Raw genomic sequence first — 24,469 nt, 5'->3', positions numbered from 1 at the left:
TCCTCAGCCAAGGATTAATGAATGATATTGATTTTTGAACGAGTTAACTATTGCACAACAAAGAACAGAGAAAGTGTGCCTAACGTTTCTCTCATAGGTAGGGAGGACAAAATTTGCGAAGTTTGTTGAATTTCAAAAGCAGTAACCCCGTTCAGCCTACGAAGAGAGTGACGGAGTTAACAAGTTTTCATCGCAGGGAAAGATGTCAAATTTCTGTGTCGTTAATATAGCAAGCGAATAGCAACAGTTAATTTCAACGGGACCTACAGCTTACTGTGGAATCCGAACCACAATATAGCGAGAAATGAATTTCCATCACCAGAAATAAATTCCTCTAACTCTTCATCAGCCGGCCGGGGAATCGAACTCCAGCCCAGCGAGTGCCAGTCCGCAGCTCTACCGACTAACCCAACGAAGAGCTTAATCCGGCTTGCAAAATCTTAGACAGAGCACAGACCTCAGGAGATAGAAATTAGGTTAGGATTCCATACAATAGCTAAAAACAAGACATAATTTAGTCAGGGAATGATAGGATTTATTTAGGAGATATATAACAGAAGAAAGATAAAAAAAAGTCCCTAAACAAATACCCCTACGTAAGAAATTACATGAAAGAAAAGAAACTTATCATTTTTTAATCATAACTTCTCAGAGTACGACGTACGACTCTCTCTCTCTCTCTCTCTCTCTCTCTCTCTCTCTCTCTCTCTCTCTCTCTCTCTCTCTCTCTCTCTCATATATTCAAGTAAGCATTCAACCTAACCTCCGAATGAACGTGCACCGAATTCATAGAAAGAACGGGCCGACACCGGGATAATTAATTAAACTAGCCCAAATAACCAGAAACACCTCTGTCCCACAAACAGACGAAGACAAGTTAAGATTAATTACAGTTAGAAACCGTCGGTCACGAGTGAGGTCTTTTATCCAGACCTAAGCAGAAAGTAGTCTTTCTCCCTCTGCATGAAAAGGGAGTACACGGCGGTTACTGGAACCAGTCACTCACGAGGGCCTCAGAAGCAACCACAATTAAATTTTCCCTTTCCACAGTGCCACTGATCTGAGGCACTGTCATGAACTGAGTAGCTTACCTATCTCTCTCTATTTTTCCCTTCCCCTTCCCTTCTACTGATTTGTTACACTCTGCTGGGGGAGAGTGCATTTTCCTAAAAAATACACTAGTTGGACTCAAGTAAAGGGTTCCTGGGAACGCACTGGCACCGTAGTGCCACCAAACAAAGAAGAAAAAAAATCAGAAAAAAGGAACACAGAAGAAAAGTCCCTTTTGTACCTAAGTTCCACTAGTGCATAAAGATATATATATATATATATATATATATATATATATATATATATATATATATATATATATATGTATGTATGTATGTATGGCTAATGCATGACAGATATTGGAGAATCCATTTCAGTTGTTCCAGGCACCTTTTCAGCGCTGCAGAGGGCTAGGTTGTTTCCCAAACATCTATCAAAACGAGATACACTGCTGGCGGAACTCATTTGCTCAGCTTTTTTTGTGTGTAAGCAGCGAGTGGGGCATCTATTTCCACCTAAATACCGTACATCCGCCATCCACGGTGAGGGATGTGAATCAAAATGTGTAGCTTATCCGGGCTTGAAACAGGTTTGGTTATGAAGTGTCGTAGGCTGCAACAGGAGAAAGTGAGACTGCCTTGTGAATACTCATTCTCGCTGGTGGTAGGGCAGCTAGCAGTATTCTGCTCAAAATATAAAAAATATAAGACCTGAAAGCATTTTTCTTTGGAAAATTACTATTTTTATTCATCTATAATAATAATACCCCGAGTGGTCTTGTTTGTCCCCCTTACCCCGAGTGACAGTAGGGGAGACATGACACAGCCACCTACCCCCTGCAAACTGGTTTGTCTAAGGGAACGGGAGGGTAGGGGAGACATCCACCCTCCTCCTGCAAACCTGTTTGTCCGCCAGGGTGGGGGGGTAGGTAGGGGAACTCCCGGGAGTGTAGGGGAGACATCCACCCTCCTCCTGCAAACCTGTTTGTCCGCCAGGGGGGGGTAGGTAGGGGATCGGGAGGGTAGGGGAGACAGCAGCGCCGAGTTGCAGCGCGCGCCAGCAAGCTCGCACAAAATAATTACCTACCTAATGTAAGTTATTATAACAGTACTCAATGACCGTCGGTAAATCTATCAAATGACACCAGTATCATTTGGCCACTTTTCATCGCATCCATCCCCTCTTGTCCCCCCCCCCCCGCCACAAAGACTTAGAGTCCTGGATGTAAGGGTTTACCCTTGATTCTCACCACGCTAAAACAACAAAAGATTCCCTCAGAATCAATCACACTCGTTGCGGGACGCGTCCGATATGATCGTCGATTCAACAAACAAAAACCTGGCGTCGCCGAGAGCAACACTTGGTTCTTTTGCAAATTTGTTTGATTACTACGTAGAAGAGTGTTGAACGTGGATCAAAGATCAGTTCATGTCTAACCTATAAATAAAGTCGAAACAGATGAATTCAGATAGGGCCAACGCACCTCCTCCTTTGTAAATTTCGTAAAAATCACAGGGATATGAATCGGTCTAATTTCAGTCTTTTACAACTGAAATACTGGAAATGACTGAATATTAAAAGCTCGCATACGTATGTATCAGCAGGTTACAATAAAAACACGGCAATGATACTAGAAACGATAATGAGAGAGAGAGAGAGAGAGAGAGAGAGAGAGAGAGAGAGAGAGAGAGAGAGAGAGAGAGAGAGAGAAGGAAGTAATGACAACTTCTGAGTGCTCAGGGATTCTCCACGTGGTGCAAATGTACAGTTAGCCAACTTGCACCCATCACATCACTATATAAGAGAGAGAGAGAGAGAGAGAGAGAGAGAGAGAGAGAGAGAGAGGCATGGGTGGGTGGGTACAGAAGTGCGCTCACATCATCAACGTGATATTGTCTGAATGAAAGCTGCGCTTCCTATTGAATGCGCAAAACGAGACGGGAATGCCTCCATCCATCTGAACCGAACGAGAGGAAGTAGCCAAACTGTTCTGGCAAGTCAGCTGCGAGGGAACATCTCCGAGGCATGACTAAATTTCTGACAAACGCTGTCGAGGTTTTGACCATCGTTATTTGATCCAATTATAACGCCAGCCACGTATACAGCGAGGAAGACACTCGTTGCAATAACAACGGCTGGACAAGCAGCTCTTTCTGGGTCTGTTCTTCAAATGTCGGTCTATTTTCGCCAAAGATTTTCTCTCAGTCCTTTCACTTAGAGCACTGGCTCGAATATTTTTACAGGTATTTCAACGACCTGTCACTGCAAAACAGGTGCTCTTTACTGTTCGGTAGACGACAATACGACAGATGAATATGCGAAGTTTACGTAAGACAAATTCGTTGAAAACTCTTGAAATAACAATCGTGTAATCAAGATTACTAGTCTCAAATGCTGCATTCATACAACATGTGCTGTACCTGATACAACGCAGCTGTTCTTGGCATTTAAATGCTGATTTTGTTGTAACAATAAAGTACATCTAACATGTGTGGTGAGTGAATATTACGTCGTCCTGTTAAAACCATTCTGAACCAGATAGCTACGAAAAATACAGAACACTCTGCTCCTTCCGCACTGCACATTCGCACGCAAGCTGCTTTCAGCTTGCTCAGGTCTCATTTGCTCTGTAAATTAATTTACTATTAAACGTTCAAATACTTATGGTGCTTGTGTTGCAGAGTGGGGTGATCTCTCTCTCTCTCTCTCTCTCTCTCTCTCTTTTGCCTGCTATTCTGCATCAAACTAGAGCGAGGCCGCGATGCCGTTCTTCACAGCTGATAATTGCCAGGGCGATTCGCAGCAGCCTTTTAGGATTACCGAAGGTCTACCGAAGCGCGTAAAGCTCGAGAATGAATCTTTAATAACAGCCAACAAAAGGAACGATGAACTGAGTCTTCATTTTTGCGGCTAAACTGAGTCATAACATTTCTGATCGGTTAAAATGATGACGCGGCGTATCCTACCACCGACGTAAACACGTTCATGACACCAATCTTCTTACGTCTTCCGTCTGGGATGATTTTTAAATCATGTACCTTATTCTACGTGAATCTGAAGGTCCGCTGTGAGATTATGGGCAACCTTTCGCATCACTACGAAGCAGGAGCCAGTTTGACACGGAACTAGACGGCTATTGCCAAGGTGTGTCAAGAGCCAGTGTGTCAGGGTAGGAAGAAATCCGCATAGGATAATCGGGAAGGGGAAAGTAAATGTACCAACTCTAACTATCTACTCTTGATCGAATTGCATGAAATACAAATAAGCAGCAAAATGCAACAAAATGACGCGTCAGGGTCAATAACTTGAAAGAGGTATCGAGACCTGGTAATAATGAACAAGTAAGGCTTAATGCTCCATCTTTGCTGTGTTCTAAAACGGTCGTTTACAGTTAACAACTGCTAAACTTTCAAAATAGTTTTTGGACCTTCGAAAGAATGCCACAATCTCTCAGCTATATAAAAAGCGCTGTACAAGGGGGAAAAATGAGACAATTTCTCAGCTACATGCAAAGTACACAAGAGGGAATGAATGCAACAATCTCTCAGCTACAAGCAGCAGTGTACGAGAGTGAAAAAACCACAATTTCTCTGCTACATGAAGCAGTGTACAAGAAGGAAACAATGCCACAATCTCTAAGCTACAAGCAGCAGTGTACAAGAAAGAAATAATGCCACAATCTCTCAGCTATATGCGAAATAAAGCCACAATCTCTCAGTTACACGCAGCAGTGTACAGAGGAAATATGCAACAATCTCTCAACTATATCCAACAGTACAAGGAGGAACAAATGCCACAATCTCTCAGCTACATGCAGCAGTGTACAAGAGGAGAAAAATTATACGGCCTCTCTGCAGCAATGTATGGAAGGTGAAATGCCACAAGCTCACAGTTCTTACAACAGTGTACGAGAGAAAAAACACTGCAATCTCTCAGATATATGCAGCTGTGTACAAGAGGGAAATATTCCACAATCTCTCAGCTACATTCAGCAGTGTACAAGAGGAAAAAAGCCACAATCACTCAGCTCCATGGACCAGTGTACAAGTAGGGAAAAATGCCACAATCTCTCAGCTACATGTAGATGTGTACAAAGAGAGAGAGAAATGCAACTATCTCCCAGCTACATCGAGAAGTGTACAAGAGGGAAATAATGCCACAATCTCTCAGCTATATACAGCTGTATGTAGGAGGACAACTACCACAATTTCACAGCTACATGCAGAATTGTCAAAATGGGGAAAAAAATGCAAAATCTCTCAGCTACATCCAGCAGTGTACAAGAGGCGGAAAATGCCACAATCTCTTAGCTACATGCAGCACTGTACAAGATGGCAAAAATGTTACAATCTTTCAGCTACATGCAGAAAAGTGTACAAAAGTAAAAATGCCACAATCTCTCAGCTACATGTAGCATTGTATAAAAGGGGAAAATACTACAATCTCTCAGCTACATGTAACAGTGTACAAGACGGGAAAAAAAGCCACTATCTTTCAGCTGCATGCGCCCATGTCTAAGAGGGGAAGAAATGCCATAAACTGACTTCGGGAAAGAGTGATTAGCCCAACATACTTGAAAGGGTGAGGGGCATCTTGGTCTCCCGGGCCGAGGAAAGGGATTGAGGCAAATTCATCTTGGAAACACCAAAGACAACAAGCTTCACCTCTCTAGTTTATCTGCAAAGATCTGCTTTTGTGGCTTCATAGAGAGTTATGTATTACTTGTGAAAAGGAAAATAACCAAGAATTAAGAGTGAACATGCAGGTCGGGTTTAGCTGTCCACATTTCTCGTATGAATTACGTGTATACGTTTATCACCCACTTGAGACAACTGATTGACACACAATACAACAACTATGAATGATGATGCACTCTATCCTGGTATCGCTCAGGACAGATTCGCCGATAATGAAAGCATGAGCACTGAACGCTACAACCGACGACCCTCTCTCTCCATCAACTTTCCTCCCTGAAGAGGATTCTCTACATTTATGCATACACCACGGAAATGATGCTCTCTCTCTCTCTCTCTCTCTCTCTCTCTCTCTCTCTCTCTCTCTCTCTAAAGCACTAGGAGGCCAAGACCATTATTGACTTCGTGCGAGCCAGTCCGTTAAATGCTTTCGTCCATTTTTTCAAACACGCAACACAAGCGGCATCATACCCTACACGCTATATGATTTTGGCTTCCTCTATTGACCAGTATCGAACATACACGACCAAATCTCGGGAGGAAAAGAGAGAGAGAGAGAGAGAGAGAGAGAGAGAGAGAGAGAGAGAGAGAGAGAGAGAGAGAGAGAGAGAGAGAATTCACGAATCATACATCTCTATACAAAACAGTAACGTCTTCAAAGCTTCACTGGTACCGTTAACAAAATGGGAAGAAGATATTTTGTGCATAAAAGTATTTATGCAACTCGAGTGTACATCTTGTGCAACTGTGGTGCAAAAACCTCTGCCTCCTGACTTCCTCTTGGCAAAAAAAAAGTGTCCTTGACATTGAGTGAATTTCATCCGTCGGGAGACTTTTCACTGCCGAGGCGAGTGTCACCTGCGATGCTCCACAGAGTGCATCATCTTCGCCTGACTTCTGTGCAGGAAACTCACAGCAACCCTTGAGACCTACTGGAACAGTTCATGGTCATTTAGATATTCTCACTGAATGTGAGCTGTGTTTAAAAAAGACTGGTTACTTTACAGAGAGGAGAAGCGGTCATTACGAGGCGAGGGTCGTCACTGCTAAAACGAACTGGGTGGCTTCATTAAACACAGAGGAATATCATCGCGTCACAAAGACCGCTGGGGCTGAGATACATTTCAATTTCATTCTATGCAGTTTATTTAACAGTAAGTTCATCTTTCGAAAGCATCAATCAACAACGAAACAAACACATACGGTAGCGCGACATACGCGCAAACACACACACATCAAAAAACCTGCTTGTACTACCATTATGCGCAAACTGCTGAAAACTGGAGAGAAGTTGCTAATATCTGTACCCAGATTTTGAGAATATCATTTCCCACTGAATCCACATTTACAGTGTTTTATGCATATTCTCTGAGTGCTCTTGGAAAAATGGCATATATAACCAGCTGTCTGCTCTCTAAGGTATCAGATGAAACTTCTAAAAGCTCACTCATAAATATTTTGGTAAAATAATGATACCACAGCAAAACTCAAGTCGGGATTCACTGTTAACTTGTACATTATTTAACAGCCCTAGGAGAGCTGTTAATCAGCTCAGTGCTCTGGTAAGACTAAGGTACACTTAATTGCTTTATTTATAACGTCTACATAGATGATGGTTCATTCCACCAAACACGGGTAGATGTTTTTCCAAACAGTCACTCCAGCATTTAAGCCATATCATATATTTCTGCCACTGCGCATTAGTCGTGCTGAAGATGCCTCAGAAATGCCGTAACCAAAATCTGTCGGTCTTTTATTAATCCTTGCTGTCGTCTGCATCAGAAGTTCCGGTAATTTCAAGAGTCTGTGTGTCATTTTAGTTGATCTGTTCATGGCAAAAGCTGGATATTACACCGCAAAGTGAAATCAAAGGTAAAGGGTACAGTGTACTGTACTGAGGTGAAAGACCGCTTGCGGCGGCTAAGGTGGCTGACAGATGCACGAAATGGAAAAGTCAGGGATTAGAGAGCGTAACTGAGTACAGCAGTATGTAATAAATGAGGGAGGAATGGAAAATGGTGACGAAAAAAGTCAAGTGTATAGTTTAACCAGACCACTGAGCTGATTAACAGCTCTCCTAGGGCTGGCCCGAAGGATTAGACTTATTTTACGTGGCTAAGGACCAACTGGTTACCTAGCAACGGGACCTACAGCTTATTGTGGAATCCGAACCGCATCATACCGAGAAATGAATTTCTATCACCAGAAATAAATTCCTCTAATTCTTCATTGGCCGGTCGGAGAGTCGACCGCTGGGCCAACAGCGTGCTAGCCGAGAGCTCTACCCACCCCTCCAATGAAGAACTGTTGCAGAAGACAAAAATAACTAAGAATTACAGGGGCATGATATTATTTTGTATATAATGTGAAAAACAGTAGGATTTTCGAAAAGAATGGTAATGGGAATCGCTCGTCATGAAGCAGTTGTGTGAAAAACCTCAAGTGTCAAAAGAAAAACACTGTGTTATACAAACCTAGAAAAGTAAGTTTGCGATAAAACTGCTCTGATACAAGAGTCTTATGAGTGGCTGGTAAATATCTTACTTCAGATAGCAAAGGCAAAATTCAGAGAAGAGAAACGCGTCGCATACATCAATCGCTTGCAGTGTCAGGGCAGGATTTGTCTTATGAGTGGCTGGTAAATATCTTACTTCAGAGAGCAAAGGCAAAATTCAGAGAAGAGAAACGCGTCGCATACATCAATCGCTTGCAGTGTCAGGGCAGGATTCATGAACCGAGTGAGGCGTAGCTGATGTTTCCAGACAACAGAATTGTTTGATGGAAGAATTTGGAAATGCTCTTTGTGTGCGTGTGAAGGGACTACCGAGCCAACTTTCCTTTACAGAAGTAAAACGCGGGTGTTAAATGGAAATAGAGAAAGAGGTCGAATCTTTCGAGATTATTGTTATTATATTTTTTTATTAGTATGGGAAGTGAAAAAGACTGAACGAGTACGAAACATGGCAATAACAGTCAAAGTTTAACAGGGGTGAAAAAATGTATCAGAGTCTGGTCATGAGGAGAGGACGGAAGATGAAAGATTGGTGAAAAGCGTATGTGATACATAAAGGGTGGGAGCAAGAACGACACACCTGGAATAGAAGAGATACGCTACTCGACGGAAGGGATTTCACATCCAGCGGGGAAAAAAAAAGAACACAAGCATTGCAACACAAAGTTCAAGGACGAAGTGCGTGGGTGGGTCTGACACTGACAGTCGCGTTGCGACAAGCCTTCTGTGTTGGTAGGTAAAATCACTGATTCAGTAGGTAAAAAATTGAACGTGGCAGTGGCCGACTTTCTTCGGAGACGCTCTCTACTTTGGAAAATGCGTTGGAGTTGAAAAAAATTATGTACATGTATGTATGTATATATATGTATCTGTATGTACATATATATCATTTCAACTCTAACGCATTTCCGAAAGAAGAGGGTGCCTACATAGAAAATCAGTCAACACACACACATATATATATTATATATATGTATTAACTTTATCACATACACAATTGTTCTGTGCGTTAGTAGAATTACTGAAAGGACCCCATTCGAACTGGATGGTATCTAATGGCGTATTTGTTCAGAAAAAGTTACAAGCTTTCTTGGACAAACAGTCCACATTATCCGTTTGTCCAAGAAAGCTTGTAACTTTTTCTGAATAAATACTCCATTAGATACCATCCAGTTTGAATGAGGTCCTTTTAGTAAAATATATTACACATACACACACACACACACAGGAGGGGCCAGGCCCAAAACATATACACCCTCAAGGAAGCAGGGAAGCACAGACCTCCATTCTCACAAATTTATTTCCCGACTTTTCATGACACTTGTGACATTTCCAAGACTGAAAACAAAATTCTCACAACAGTTAGAATCACGGCATTCAAACTTTCAACGTTTTAAAATACACAAAAATGGCATATATATAAATAAACATGCAAAAATAAAAGTCACAGGAAGGAAAGGATAATAACTAAAAGCAAAGAGAAAACACGTAACAAAGAAAGACGAGGCAATATACGACTGGGCTGACGACCATTTAGCGTTTAACGAGGGAACGGTTTGTGCACCTGTACCTCGCATTCAATCTCTCGCTTCTCGGATATTGAGGTTCTTCCCTTTTCATACTTCGTTCATGTCATCTATCCACCCCTTCCCAGGTTTTCTTCTACTCCCTCTTCGCACTTCTGAAGTGCAAACTCTTTTTCACTGTATTGTCACCTTATTATCTTCCATTCATTCCACATGACCAAACCATCTTAAAACGCTCTTCGTCGGTCCTTCCACTCGAGTTACCCTTTTTCACTGCTTCTAAATACACACGCATATATATATATGTGTGCGTGTTTGTGTATACAGTATATATATATATATATATATATATATATATATATATATATATATATATACAAACGAGTATTAATGGCTCTGACCACGAATGCTGGCCGATGCAGAAGCACTTAATTACGCTTCCTCTTGAGTAAGTTATTCCCAAAGCACACCGATTTCGATACTCATGTTAAGTATATCTTAGTTTAACCAGACCACTGGGCTGATTAACAGCTCTCCTAGGGCTGGCCCGAAGGATTAGACTTATTGCACGTGGCTAAGAACCAATTGGTTACCTAGCAACGGGACCTATAGCTTATTGTGGACCCCGAACCACATTATACCGAGAAATGACTATCACCAGAAATAAATTCCTCTAATTCTTCACTGGCCGGCCGGAGACTCGAACTCGGGGATTTCGATACTGAACACTACTTGTGACTATACTTGTAAATACAAGGAAAAGTCTCAGATACCTCAAGTCATATTTCTGCAAACTCTTCACAAATAGGCTAATTCGTTTCCATTATAAACATTCTCAGATACTCTAAGGAAATCACCATTTACATCGTATACCCTTAACTGCCCCCATATCACATCTCTGTGATTTCTATAAAATGATTTCAAATGCAAATTTAAACACGTAGCTTCCTCCTCTTATTTCCCAACTTCTCACACAGGCTTTTAACCACGAACCTTACACTTTCCGATGTTTACTTACTAGCATTAGCCTCCTCTACTTCTTAGACTCACCCCATCGAACGAAGCAATTAGCCCTCTCACACATTCCTTCAGAAACTTCCCTTCCCATTTGCCTTAGTCATCCTGGTTAGCCACTAAATCATACTAATACCACTTCTGTGCGATATCTCATTATATCCCATCAATTCCTGACCAATTTTCCATTTTTCATCCTCAGCAGCCACAACCCTACACTAAAATTTATACTAGCTCCTGATGTGCAACTTGGGAGAGTAAAGTCGTCCCTTCCAGTAATTTCTCATCATTTCTTCAGAATCTTGGAGTGGGTGTTTAGGATTACTTCAAGATTTCCTTACAGGTACAGGCAACAGCGAGTTGCTGTGGACGGGATCTTTAGTGAACCAAGGCTATTGTGTCTGGAGTTCCACAGGGTAATGTTCTTAGTCCACTGTTATTTTTGGTGTATACAAGTGATATGGTTGCTGGTCTGGAAGACAAGATTGTTCAGATGCCGATGATGCAACACTTGTGGGTGTAGTAGTCCCCACTTATGAGAAATGAAGCTGCCCTCAGCCTCAATCAGGGCATGGACCGGATCAGGGAATGGTGTGGTATGAGGCTGAACTCCGGTAAAACAAAACCACTATTGATTAGCAGATCTCGTACAGATTTTCCACCCCAACCTCCCCTTCAGGTGGATGGAACTGTGCTGAATGAATTTGAAGCTTTAACTACTCTAGTTGTAACTTTTGACTCACATCTTACTTTTGAGAAATATCTAATGGAAGTTTCAGCGAATGCCGCACGAAAGTTATTGTTCATAAGGCCTCATATATTATGACAGTGATCAAATCAATGCAACCTGTTTTAGGTCATTTGTGCTTCCTTTGCTAGAACACTGTTTTCTGGTGTGGATGTCTGCTTCTGCCAGAGATTTATCTCTTTTAGGTAGCAGTTATGACTTGGACCATCGACGGATGGTCTCTTGTTTGTTACTTTTTCATAAGTTGTATTTTAACTGAGACATTTCACATTCACAATTGATCCCTGATCGCCTTTACTTGCCGAGAGCAACCAGATTCGCCAAACAGCAGCACCAATATGCAGTAAGTGCCTCGCTGTTGAACTTCTCAGTTCCAGAGGACCGTTACTCCTCACACCATTGTCCTGTGGAACACCATTCCAGAGAATGTCGTGCAATAGGAACTTCACAAGTTCAAGCAAAGATGCATTACTACCCTAATACTACTTTCACTGCATTTTAATAAACTTTTATCTATTTATTTTATTTTTTCTTTTTCAATAAGTGAATCTCTTCTTTCTGTATTTTCCTTCACCTCTTCTTACTTCTTCCTAATGAACACCATACTCTTTGGAAGCTTGAATTCCAATCAGTGGCCCCTGTGGGCTTGTTCTATATGAATAGGTTTCATCTTCTGAATAATAATATTAATACTTCTATTATTGCCCGGACTCCTATTTCATCCTCTTCAACTCTTCCAGGAACTTCCCCTAGGCATACCTCTGCCTTGAGATATGTTGCATTAGTTATCTGCACTTATAAGGCAGCAATGTCCTTACGGTACTGCTTGTTACTTCTTTAGTAGCATTCCAGTAAGCTGATTGATCTAACATGTTATTGCCACTGGTCTCAAGGAACGAAACTCAAAGGACTTGACAATCAATCATTAAGTAATCCCTTTCCTTCAACAACGATCACTAGTATCCAAATGCAAAGGCACTTTCTAGTGCAGTAATGACTAGGCAGTGCTTAAAGGACATACATTTCATATTCCATACAACAAATATTGCCAGGCTTCAGTGTCAGAGAGGTTTTAAACTCCAAAAAGCATTTTCTAAACTTGACTTGGCAATCTTGATTAGTTTTAAGAAAATGGTGCAGCATGAAACTTTGTTGTTAGTTTTCCCCTTGCTCCTGTGTCTGATATCAGCTGTTCTAATTGGTGACACTAGCAAATTTATAACTACTGTACATGCGGATGGAAATATGTAAACGGCAAATGTCTGGACATGTTACTGAATTTTGCTAAGAAATGGGTTCTGATGCTAAAATTAAGTCTATCAAGACTTGACTAAAAGTGGAAGAGTTCGGGCCTCATAAACTGTGTTCTCTCAGAGCTCTGGGCGTGGATCTGTAATGAGTTGGAAGACAACACCGTTTTTCCCAGACACTGCTCTAGTCAAGGCACCTGAAGATTCTGAAACATTCTTCCATGGTGTCATAGAGGAAAACTCCTCTCGCAATTTTTTGTAGAGCCTCTGTTGCTTCTTTAAAGGTCGTGTTTTGCATCATTCCATGACAGATTTATAGCTTCTTCTACATGCTCTTCATTATCAGAATTACTCTGTGCACTGACTTTCTTTGCTCTTTGATGGTTTGATGAGGGTACTTGAATCTTGCAGTCCTGATGCACATAATGTAAGAACGGCTGCTTTCTCTCTCTCTTCTCATTCAACTTGACTTTTCTTTTCTATGTGTATAACGGTTCAACCTTTCCTTGTGGTGACTTGAATACCTCTCCTTTGGTTTATTTTATAGTTTCTAAAGTGACTGAAATTAGTGAGCTATCATTTTCTGAAACAACTTTAACCCGGAAGATATAGCCCCTATATCTTCCAAGAGACTCATTAGGCAATATGTAAATACGTGTAGATTTCTACATGAAATTGATTTAGTCGTTCATTACATTAACACGGACATAAATAAGAGATGCACAAGCTCTCTCATTGTCTGGGGAAATAGGATTGTTTAACCACATAACTCGGTCGAGGTCTGAGAAATGGGTGGCGTTCCGCAGGGGATGCTGAATAACAAAAGAGAGAGAGAGAGAGAGAGAGAGAGAGAGAGAGAGAGAGAGAGAGAGAGAGAGAGAGAGAGAATCACTACCCTCCACAACGCACATTTCGAAATCTTGCTACATCATTTTACACAGCAGATGTTATTGACCCTGAAAGTTAAGAGCAAATGAACGTCAAATTCATCGCCAGTCAAAGGAAATACCTAATAAAGGTACAAGGACGCAAGATCACGCCCCGAGAGCTCTGCTATGGTAGCACGCTGCTTGAAAAGGCGACTTGGAGACGCATTCTACGTCACAAGAGATGAAAAAAATTCGATTCGGAATAAACGAGAAAAAGTACAAACAAAATTACAAAAACCGAACGCTTATGATGAAGTTATGAGAATGAAGAAACAATATACACTTAAAAGGAGAATGGGGGTGAGGAAACTGCGTGAAAGGGCAACGGTGATAAACAGCCCGACGAATGGAGAAAGCGAAGAAGGATGATGAGACGAAGTGTCATCCAAATAACAGGGGAGCTCGTGACCGCAATCCGACTCTACAACAGAGAGACTCATCCTTCCATCCACTCGTCGATCGCCTTTAGAGTAGGGTGGACGTTTACAGAACTATGCAGCAGCCTCAAATTCGGGAAACATTTCGTGTTCATCTACTTGTAATGACCGAATTCACCATTTCTCCAAGGACAATGATTCGAATATAACCGTTGCCTTCCGAGTTTGTGGAATATTCATAGGATATTGGGATGCCCGTGGATTTAAAATTGTTATAGTTCTCCTTACTATTTGTACGGAAATACAAATACTATAATGGTTCTCTTCAATACTTGTACGGAAATAAAAATACTATAATGGTTCTCTTTAATATTTGTACAGAAATACAAATATTATAACGGAACTTTATCTCCGCTGAACGTGACTTTCTCTAAGCCACGTTTATGAAAACCATGACTCCATACAAATATGATACAGGGATAATGAACTCGATGCCAAATTCCACAATCTACTCTCAGTTTTAAGTTAATAAAAAAACAACTTAAAAAACCGAGAAACAAAATGAAGTCCCTTTTACATAGTCAGATTCAAATGCATATTCCCGGGTAGCGATTTTCAAACTTCCCAGCGCTTCTTTAGTTTGACCTTGAATTAGTTTAGGCCTGATCATTGATTTTATGTCTTTAATGTTTTATATTTTGTTCTTTAATGTTTTATATTTTGTATTTTTCTGTCCGAGTCCTTCAGACATACGTATTTGCTAGACCTTCGAAGACGCGCTTCCAAGAGTGACCTGATTTGTCTACCGGAAATTTCAAATCTTTGAGGCCGTCGAACGAAGCCGCCCTCGTTAACCGAGGCAGTATTGCACGTGTGGTGGTATAACTATTTACTGCGAAGCAGCGCCACAGGAATTATATTGTCACTCAATTTCGTGTCACAATTTTTAGCATGCATAGCACATGCGAATTGAAACCTCATTGGCTATAGGCCTACCCTTTGTTAAATTAAGTCGGAGGAAATGTGCTCAGCTAATTCTTTTTCCTTTGCCTTAACAGTTTTGAAGAATAACCTGAACTTATAAATCAAAACTGTTGAGAGATGTTTGGTTGTTTAGTTTCCTGTACTGAAAGTTACAAATGACAAGCTTGTCATCACACTGCAACAGAGAGAAATCCTTTCAGGACACTTTCAGTCACCGAATATTTCTTCCACCCATTTTGTAATAATAATAATAATAATAATAATAATACTTTATAAATATAACTGCCCCCGCTAGCATATTTAAGCACGCTTACAAACCTACACACAACACCAATAAATACGTCAAAATCATTCCAGGTACCCACATCCCAGTTGAAAGATAAAGACTGATGCCATCCCAACAGCACACAAAAATTAAAGCAATAACAAGCAGATAACAGACGGATGTCCTTATGCCAGCAACTGCTATGTTTCCCACCAAGCATTAAGAAAACTGGCCCGGCCGATGGAGACGGCATCTGGACGTTTCTAACAAGGCATTTTAGGCTAACACAGGACGCTCAACTGACAAGGACAGATCCGGAATCGATGGGATTTATTATACATTCGTCAACGTTGTTTTATCAGTCGTTTTTACCACACGTCACAGAACAGAGAAATGAAAATGAACAGACCTCCTCTTAACTAGTGCTGAAGTCTTTTTAAGGTCCCCATTAAGCTTGATGTCTGATGTCAACAGGAAACCGGATGATGATCAAAGGGAAATAACACAATCAATCCACTCGGCTGAAAGTCTTGAGGAAAAATCTTATCACGACGACGGAAACGAATGGAAACCAGGCAACTCTCCTCAGAATGTATAGCATATCAGCAGTAGGGTACAACGGACAAATGGAAGAATATTTCTGTTAGGCCTATGGTAGTTCCTCGTTGGACGGGTCGATATTGTTCTCGGGTAGCATTAGAGGAATTTATTTCTGGTGATAGAAATTCATTTCTCGCTATAATGTGGTTCGGATTCCACAATAAGCTGTAGGTCCCGTTGCTAGGTAACCAACTGGTTCTTAGCCACGTCAAATAAGTCTAATACTTCGGGCCAGCCCTGGGAGAGCTGTTAATCAGCTCGGTGGTCTGGTTAAACTAAGGTCTACTTTTTTTTTTAGGCCTATGGTCCTCCTACTGACCTTTAAAAAGTCACCAACTACTACACTATTAAACAATGCTTCGTTCTTCAACGGCATCAATACACCTCGCTCAAAGATCAACATACGTTCACGTCACCAGAAACATGTTTTATTTCAGGATTTGCTACACCTGACAGCTAGTCAGGTGATCCAGTCCCTTAAGATTCATGGTCGAAAAACAATATTTTCAACACAAAATACCCGCTATTTTGCGTCGTGGAAGGTATAATATTGAGAAAATGGTTCAAAACGAAATACCAGGAGGTATATAGACTGCTCCCCTATAAACTATGTTCTAGATTCAGGGGGCCTCAGGGTCGTCATGAGAAGCTGAAAAGATCACTATCGTTTTATTTGATTACTTGCTTATTCATTACAATGGCCCAGTTCTTGACTTTTTCGTTACAAGCGCTCAATTATCAGAATTTACCGACAGAAAACTCACATATAATTACTGGAAGAATTGGAAAAATGTTTGTTGGTGCATTACTTACACACACACACACACACACACACACACATATATAATATATATACAGGCTATATATGCATGTGTGTATGTATGTATGTATGTATGTATGTATGTATGTATGTATGTACACGAAATAGAGTACTGAAGAATGTGAAAAATACTAGCATAAGACTGGCTTCTAGAAGTTAAACTAAAGGACTCATCAAGCTTTGCCTATGACAGCTGACTGAAGGAACTGCTCTCAGCCTTCAAGTCATCTGATTTTAAAAAGTAATAACTGCGGGTCATATTCGACAAGTTTCGTGGACACTATGAAAAACGCCGAGAGACGTCTCATAAATCAGAAGCAAACCTTGGTTGAAATTTCTGTCAGTGCAGCGTTATGGACTATCAAGTATGTGGGTTTCTTTTGGATTTTTCACAACATTTTTAATTGTTCTTGCATTTTTCAGTGTCACAGTTTAATGATTAACAGCCCTTAGAAAGTTTCTTAAGCTATGTACCAAGTGGCATTAAGACAACTGTTGGGGGAGATCTTTCCTAGATAGTGACCCCCAAGGGTTTTCGGGGGGGTCGTTATCTATGACTAATATTTCTTGGGGGTCATTCTCTTCGTGATATTTAACAGTCTTTTGTTTATGTTTTTACGGTAATCCTGAACGGATCTGTACTAAACACGCCCCAAGAGTATATACACACCGGGGTCACTAACTAGGAAAGACCCTTGTTGTACAAACACTGGAAATGACCAGCTACGTGATTTGCTGAGGGTTGCACACATGGCAACAGCGCCACTTACTTGAAAGAAAAAATCTGATGGTATGAATACCAAAAAACGACGGCTTAGTTGTAAAAAAAAAAAAAATTGATGGAACCGCTACACCCTAACCGGTGACCGGGAAAAAAAAGGGGGAGAGGGGGGAGTATACCGCACAAGAAGCTGACATTATGCCTATTTTACCGGTACGATCTTATAACTGTGCAATGAAAATCTGGCTAGGCTGATTCATAATTATATACATGTATATACATATAGCCTATATATGGGCCTATATATATATATATACTGTATATATATAATATAAATGATTAGCTCTTTCGTAAAAGTTAAGCAATTGGTTAGAAACAAATAAGATATACAAAGCTTTCCATTACGACATACAAACTCAACCTCGTCATCGCCAAAAATATCAGTATTGTTACAGTGAATAAAATAAAAATAAATGCACTAAATGACTAAATGATGGATTTCCTGTATGCTTGATTTTTCATGCACTTGCAAATGCTTGCAAAATAATAATACCGTAGGAATCACCACACGGCCATTGCTGAGGTCTGCCTCTACTTCAAATCCTGTTTGGTGGAATGGAATGAAAAGTTCTCTTCTTTGCAAAACGGAAACATTATAAGACACTGAATTTAAATGAATTCCTTGGCGATCATCCACGGTTATAAAACACCAAACCGTACATAGAAACAATCGCGCAGGCGCTTGCTTGCAGACCGTTTGCCGAACTTTCCTGCAAGCTGACAAACAAATCGTACCGTACCAAAGCCGGTATATATTATGTTTCTTGTACGGCATGATATGATCATTTAACCTCACACCCGCATGATCTGCTGTCAAACAAAAACGGAAGCACAACATTGGAGAACTTGAAATCTGACCTTTACCTAACAAATAAGTGAGAAAGTATGGGCCGCACTCAAGCGAAGCAGGGATTTGCAAATTTTGCAATGTCTCCCTCAAACACCCCACCAGCGCTTGCCTCCCCTGCACTGCTCAGTCCCTCAGTCCAATCCTTGGTCACCCCTCCATCCTGTCTACATCGCTCGTTTTCCCAGTGAAGCGGCATTCTCACATTCTTCACTGCACCGTTTCTTTTCACTGCACAAGACTTCAGATAAAAATTAAATAAAAATCATAACATTACGATTCCCTGATTACTGGAACACTGGATTACTCTCGCATGAAGCCTAGCTGTGGTAGTTCTCTTCACGCATGAAACAAATTATGCGAAATGATTAATATCAAGTGTGTAATTGATAAAAGTTTGCCTCGCCTGGTGAAATCTTGGTTGAGTTACGTCTAGGGACTGCCTATATATTTTTCTCTGCCTCGGATACGTTATGTCCACGACGCTAAGAATGCCTAGGGCGTTTTTTGTCATTTCTCTTACTATACCTCCAAACGAAGCCTTCAGGAGTAAGTTTAATTCACTTTGAAATGCGACTTTGCGTTGCCTTGAGAGATGGGCCTTGAATTATATATGCAAAGTATTTTGCTTGAATTACACCAAGAAATATTCGCACTCCATTTCTGAGAAGCTCAAGGGAATTCGAAGGTGATTTGTACAATAATTGTTGTGTAAGAGAGAGAGAGAGAGAGAGAGAGAGAGAGAGAGAGAGAGAGAGAGAGAGAGAGAGAGAGAGAATATCTTTCCATAAGGTCACTCAGGTTCAAGGTGGCTTGCAATGACTCCCAGCGCCAATGCCAAGTTTAGTACTCTTTTTTTCTTTTAACAAAAACATGAGTCATTTGATTTCTCATATACTCGAAGTGACTAGGCTCTCTTACCAAAAATCATGGCAAATCTCGTGCTTGTTATTTGGCATGAACTTTTTCCATTACGGACCCTTCAAGAATTACATATATGTAGAAGGAACGGCGACAGATTCAGTCGCCAACTATGTACCTTGGCAGTCGTAGTTATAATAGAAGTTCTGATTTCACTTAAAACAACAAGAGTCACGTTACAAAACACAGAACTTATTAAATCTGAAAGCATCCGGTATTACACTATTTCTTCACTATTTTATACGTTACGACACTATTTAATCACTATTTATAAAGTTAGAAAAAAAAATCCTCACCCATCAGATCGTGAAAGGGGGGAATAGGACGGTCAGCCATCGGGTCTTTGTTATAGGCAAACACTGGTCTTGGGTTTTTGCCGGTGACCTTCACAGAGATCTCGAAGAAAATCAACCTTGACACGTCTTCTCTTTCCCAACTGGCTGTTAACGCATACCAACCACATGACAACTCATCTCAGAAACCAAATGAGAAGAAAAATACATGATCACCTGGTGGAGTGTTTGTGAACTTAACCCCCCTTCATTAATTGGATAACACAAATAAATAAATTAGAAAGGTTCCCGTTCTCCTTGGTAGATTTCTTTTATTTCACAGTTTTTGAAATCACTATATACAGTATGTATTCGTAATGGCAAGACTTACACGTCCTGTGACTGCGTATTATTTCTGTAGTGGGTTAAAAGCGCAAAAATTTCTTCTCTTTCCGCGAGGCATGAAATGCCGATGAGGCGTTTACTATTTCCGGTGACTTCAACGCAACTCGCATAATGACTGAAGTTATATTTCGGTGGGAGTAATCACTCCGTGACTCTGGTGTGCGTTCGTGCGAACGCCTTCAAGTGAAAATACCAAGGGAGCGGCCGTTGCCCTTCAAGACAAACTTTTTTTTTATTTTTTTTCCCGGGGAGGAGGAGGAGGAGGAGGCGAAGAAGAGGATAGTACTGATCTCACTTACTCTGGACAGGCAAACATCTACACTCAAGTAACGTCACTGAGGTCTGCGGACAAAAGAGAAGCATCTCCTTACCCTTCCTGTGACTGCGCTGATAACTCGCGTGCCCCGTTGCAAATAAACTCCACACAAAGCACTACCACATAGTGGTATTAGAGGATGATACGAGGACGAACTATACACTAGCGACACGCGCAGGGTTTTGTACACAACTAAGCCGCTGTGTCGGTAGCCGCGGCTGAGCGCAGTCATCTGTCTTCACTTTTACCTGAGGTGTTTTCACCTGATGTTTGGCAATGGAGGGGGGAGACGGTTCCAGATACTTCCAGCTGATTTTAGGTTTTACATTGCCAAAGTGCCAGCTTTGCTTTTGTCGAACAACTTCCCCCCCCTTCTGATCAACTTTCAGTACGTACTTCCTATGACAAAGAGGGTGTATTGACTGTCAAACTACGGGACATAAAAAGAAGACTCCTTTGCAGCAGGCCACCACAGTCCAGTTACGGGTCGCGGTCTTACCTCTGCGGTTTGTAGCTTCGGTAAAGTCACCATTAACACTGGACGGGTGGATGTACGAAGCATATCTGAGCTTAAATTCGTGTGCAAATTAAGACATGGGTAGAATACGAATTTAAAAGAAAATAAATTAAATCTTACCAGCTTCTCCGTGTAGGCCGCCGGGGAATTCTCACAACGGAACAACGAATCTCAGTTAAAATCAGATTATGCATAGTCAAAAAGAAACGGAAAATTATATAGAGGTATTTCTTTTCACTGTTATATACAAATGGACCCCTCTAAATACCACATCAGCAAGCGAGGAAAGAAAATGGGACTTACGTAATGGTATTTCCTTTGGCGATGGTGTCGCCTGCCCCAGGCTACGTTATGGAATCCTCGAGTCCTATACTACTGGGTTGTTTCGGCCAGGACCCACTCAGAGTGGGTCCTGGTTTCGGCATTGGTGACTGCAAAGAAAGATGGACGGTCAGCAGTCGCTCTCTGTGATGACATGACTTGAGTTCGCTTATCAGGTTTCATTATTATCATTATTTTAAAAATAGTTTTACCAGACCACTTAGCTGATTATCAGCTCTCTCTTATTTATATTTCGTCAATTAAATTACAATTTTTCATAAACTTTATAACTGGATTAATTACAAATGTTGAAGTTTGTGACAAAATTCCACTCATCGACTTATTTCCAAAACTTGATGTTCGCTGCTGATTATACTTTGGACATTCACACAATAAATGTTTCGTTGTTTTCATTACATTCCGAGCATTCAAGAGCAGGTTTATGTGGATTATTCATTAGGAGGCGTTCGTGTGTTGGCAAGATTGGCCTAGTCGGAGGCTTCTCAGAATTACTTTTTGGTATATTGAACTCCATTTTTTAAAACTAGGTTTTATTTTAATTTATTATTTATAGGTTCTTCATTCCATATATTTTTCCATTTTTTATAATACTTATTATGTTTTATATAATTAATGATGATAATTACATTAATTTGATCTTGTCATGTGGACTGCTTTATCAGCCTATTCATCTGATGCCCATATGGGCAGGGACCCAACATATTTCTGTAGTGTACCGATCATTATTTAACTTATATATGGAGTAATAGCTGTACTTGTTGTACATTATTATTTTTTGGTTTGTAACTTTGAACAGCTCGTAAAGCGCTTCTGGAGTCACTAAAAGTCACAAAATTATTGAATGGTGTTTCTTCAGTTACTTTTACAGCTGATGCAATTGCACGCAACTCTTGGGATACTACTGCTTATCGTGATTTAGATCCGTCCGTGTATATTGCGTCATGTGGACCTTTCCGGCTTATATGTTCTATTGTATGTTGCCCTAAAGTGGAAAACTGCAGTATCTACCATTTTTCTCAGTTTCGTATTTTTGCAGATACTGCAGTCTCCCATTTTAAGGCAGTATGGTGTTCTGGGGTATATGAGTAACTTTTTGATGAATATTTTAAGTGTGCGCAAATTCTCGCTTTATTCGTAGTCCAAGGAGAAGGTAGTTTTACTACTGTACGTAAATGTATAAAATTTATATTCAGTGACTCAAACAGTTCTCTAGCTGTAACTGGGGAAGGTGGTGAATGATTTTTTCTTTTTGGTGAATCGCTTGTCTGAATTCTCAGGGCGTTATGGAATATGTTTTACTAGGATTTCTTAGTCAGTGACTGTTTAAGAGAGGAAAACCTGAACAAGGAAAAATGAGTGTTTCAAAGGGAAAGAGAATTGGGAGCAATTGTCAAATCAGACTCACAGTTACGTTAGCTAATGCAGTGATCAGTTGCTTAAGATTTCTCGATCTGTTGGAATAACAATTTTCTCCCTCGTTTGAACAAGGAGGTGAAAACAAAGGATGTTTGGAAGACACCCCGGACACATCCGGGCGATGTGGCAGCTGAGTCTAGAGTCCTGTGACGGTGAGGCAGCTCTCGCTGTTTGCTTGAAAACTCTGCCTAGCTGGGGATTGGCCTGATATGACAATATTCTCACCAGTACACAGGGTAGAGAAAAGGGGTTTTAAGAACAGCATAACTAAGGTCTAGCCTAGTGAAACCATACCCCTCTATGACGACTCTAAAGCTAAACGTCTCGCCCGTTGGCGAATTTAATTTGAAAACACTGCTTCCCGCACACTTCTTCACATGCTAGCAGCCTACATTGTCTGCCCTCTTACTTTAACAAAGATAAATTTTTAGCACTGGACGATTAAAAAGCAAGGAAGAGAGGTCGAAATCAGTGAATATTTATAATAATATATTATATGAAGATGAAAAGGCCCATAAAAACACTATACATGTTGCACCAACAATTTCGGATACTTCTGCAGTATCCCTGTTGACATAAAATATGGACAAATGATGTGTGACAAGACTGTATATAAGGCATACGCAGGTTTTGCAGTACGATGTTGGTGGTTGTAGATGACTGTTGACCAAGGATGGATGGAAAATAGGTTATTCCCTTATTAACTCGACAGTGAAATCCGATTTCCAGCGTCTTCCTGACAGGTTCATATCGTTGGTTTGACTGACGTTGGCAGATTCCAACATCTTCCCTTTGTACGGACAGCAACTTGTGGAAAACCAGGTCAGCCTCACTCCAATTTATGTGTACGAAAATCCCCAAACTCTCTGGAGCATATATTCTGATCTTTTTTTATTTAAGTTTACGTTAATCAGCGAACTCCCGATGGATTTGGGATAATGAGAAATAGATTATTAGATTTGAGGTGTTTAGTGGCTTTTTTATATTTTCGTCGCAAGGAAGCTGTATGTTATCGTTAAAATCTATTTGTTTATTGTTTGTGGGACCTCTGTAGTATACTTTGTTTGCTTTCTTAATAGCCTTCTTGATAGAGCAGTTGAGTTAGATGTTGACGGATCATATAAAATTCTCTTTATAGGTACCCACGTGAATATGTCTTAAGCCCTCTGAGAAATAGATTGCAGCCAACCACGATCTTTATGGGAGACGTCGTGACAGCTTAGGAAGTGAATATGTAATCTAACGAAATGCATCTCACACTATATATGTTATTGTATGTTAATGAAATAATGTTTTGGGACAATATTTTAAGGATCTCGTAGTTATTCCGACTCCTCAGAATAAGTATGGCCCAAATCGTAGGCCGTCTCAAGCTACAACACCCAGGTTACTTTGTTCTTATGCTAATTCAAATTATGATTATATCAATACACTGCGTTGTGTATATTAACTAAACTAACAATATGAAGTTACCATTGGCGCACTCAGGTGTTCCTAGTTTGAAATACAGTATAGTTAGGTTGGTGTGAGCACAATCTCTATTTCATGACCCTCATCTAAAGCACACCGCAAGGAAGTTTCCCTAAATACACTTTAAGATGAATCGGAATACTTAAGTGGATTTGTAGACACCGCTAATTATGGCTGCATTCTCGAGTCCCCACTAGCTTGAACCACTCTGTATCAAAGTCATGAAGAGACTGACTTCACGGCCACCTCTGACCGACACCAAACCTCAACTACCGGTACCGGTAGCTAAGTACTTTTGCCCGTATACTTACAACTGAAACAGCTAAAACAATGCCTTTCATTGCTAAATGCAAACACAACCAAACGTAATATCCTTCTTCTACATAATACGCATTTCCACTTTACGTAAATTT

The 24,469-nt window shown here is 40.6% G+C and overlaps 1 protein-coding gene across 7 annotated transcripts in view; it reads right to left on the bottom strand.

Moving 5' to 3' along the window:
- The window catches only part of LOC136825650 (beta-1,4-glucuronyltransferase 1-like), a 73,538-nt gene extending 49,231 nt beyond the window's left edge, over positions 1 to 24,307 (bottom strand). For 2 of the 7 annotated variants that reach the window (XM_067082292.1, XM_067082297.1), the window contains exon 1: positions 21,132 to 21,259. Coding sequence is in view for 1 of the 7 variants with exons in the window: in XM_067082289.1 (XP_066938390.1) it covers positions 19,615 to 19,654 (40 nt within the window). In the remaining 6 variants the exon portion in view is untranslated. The other 5 variants (XM_067082294.1, XM_067082295.1, XM_067082290.1 and 2 more) reach the window with 4 other exon arrangements.
- Between the last annotated feature and the right edge of the window lie 162 nt (positions 24,308 to 24,469).

This window comes from Macrobrachium rosenbergii, chromosome 39, assembly GCF_040412425.1.
Source record: "Macrobrachium rosenbergii isolate ZJJX-2024 chromosome 39, ASM4041242v1, whole genome shotgun sequence".
Classification (NCBI taxonomy): domain Eukaryota; kingdom Metazoa; phylum Arthropoda; class Malacostraca; order Decapoda; family Palaemonidae; genus Macrobrachium; species Macrobrachium rosenbergii.
Note: the sequence above shows the minus strand (reverse complement) of the source record. Positions and strands in the feature narration are given on the sequence as shown.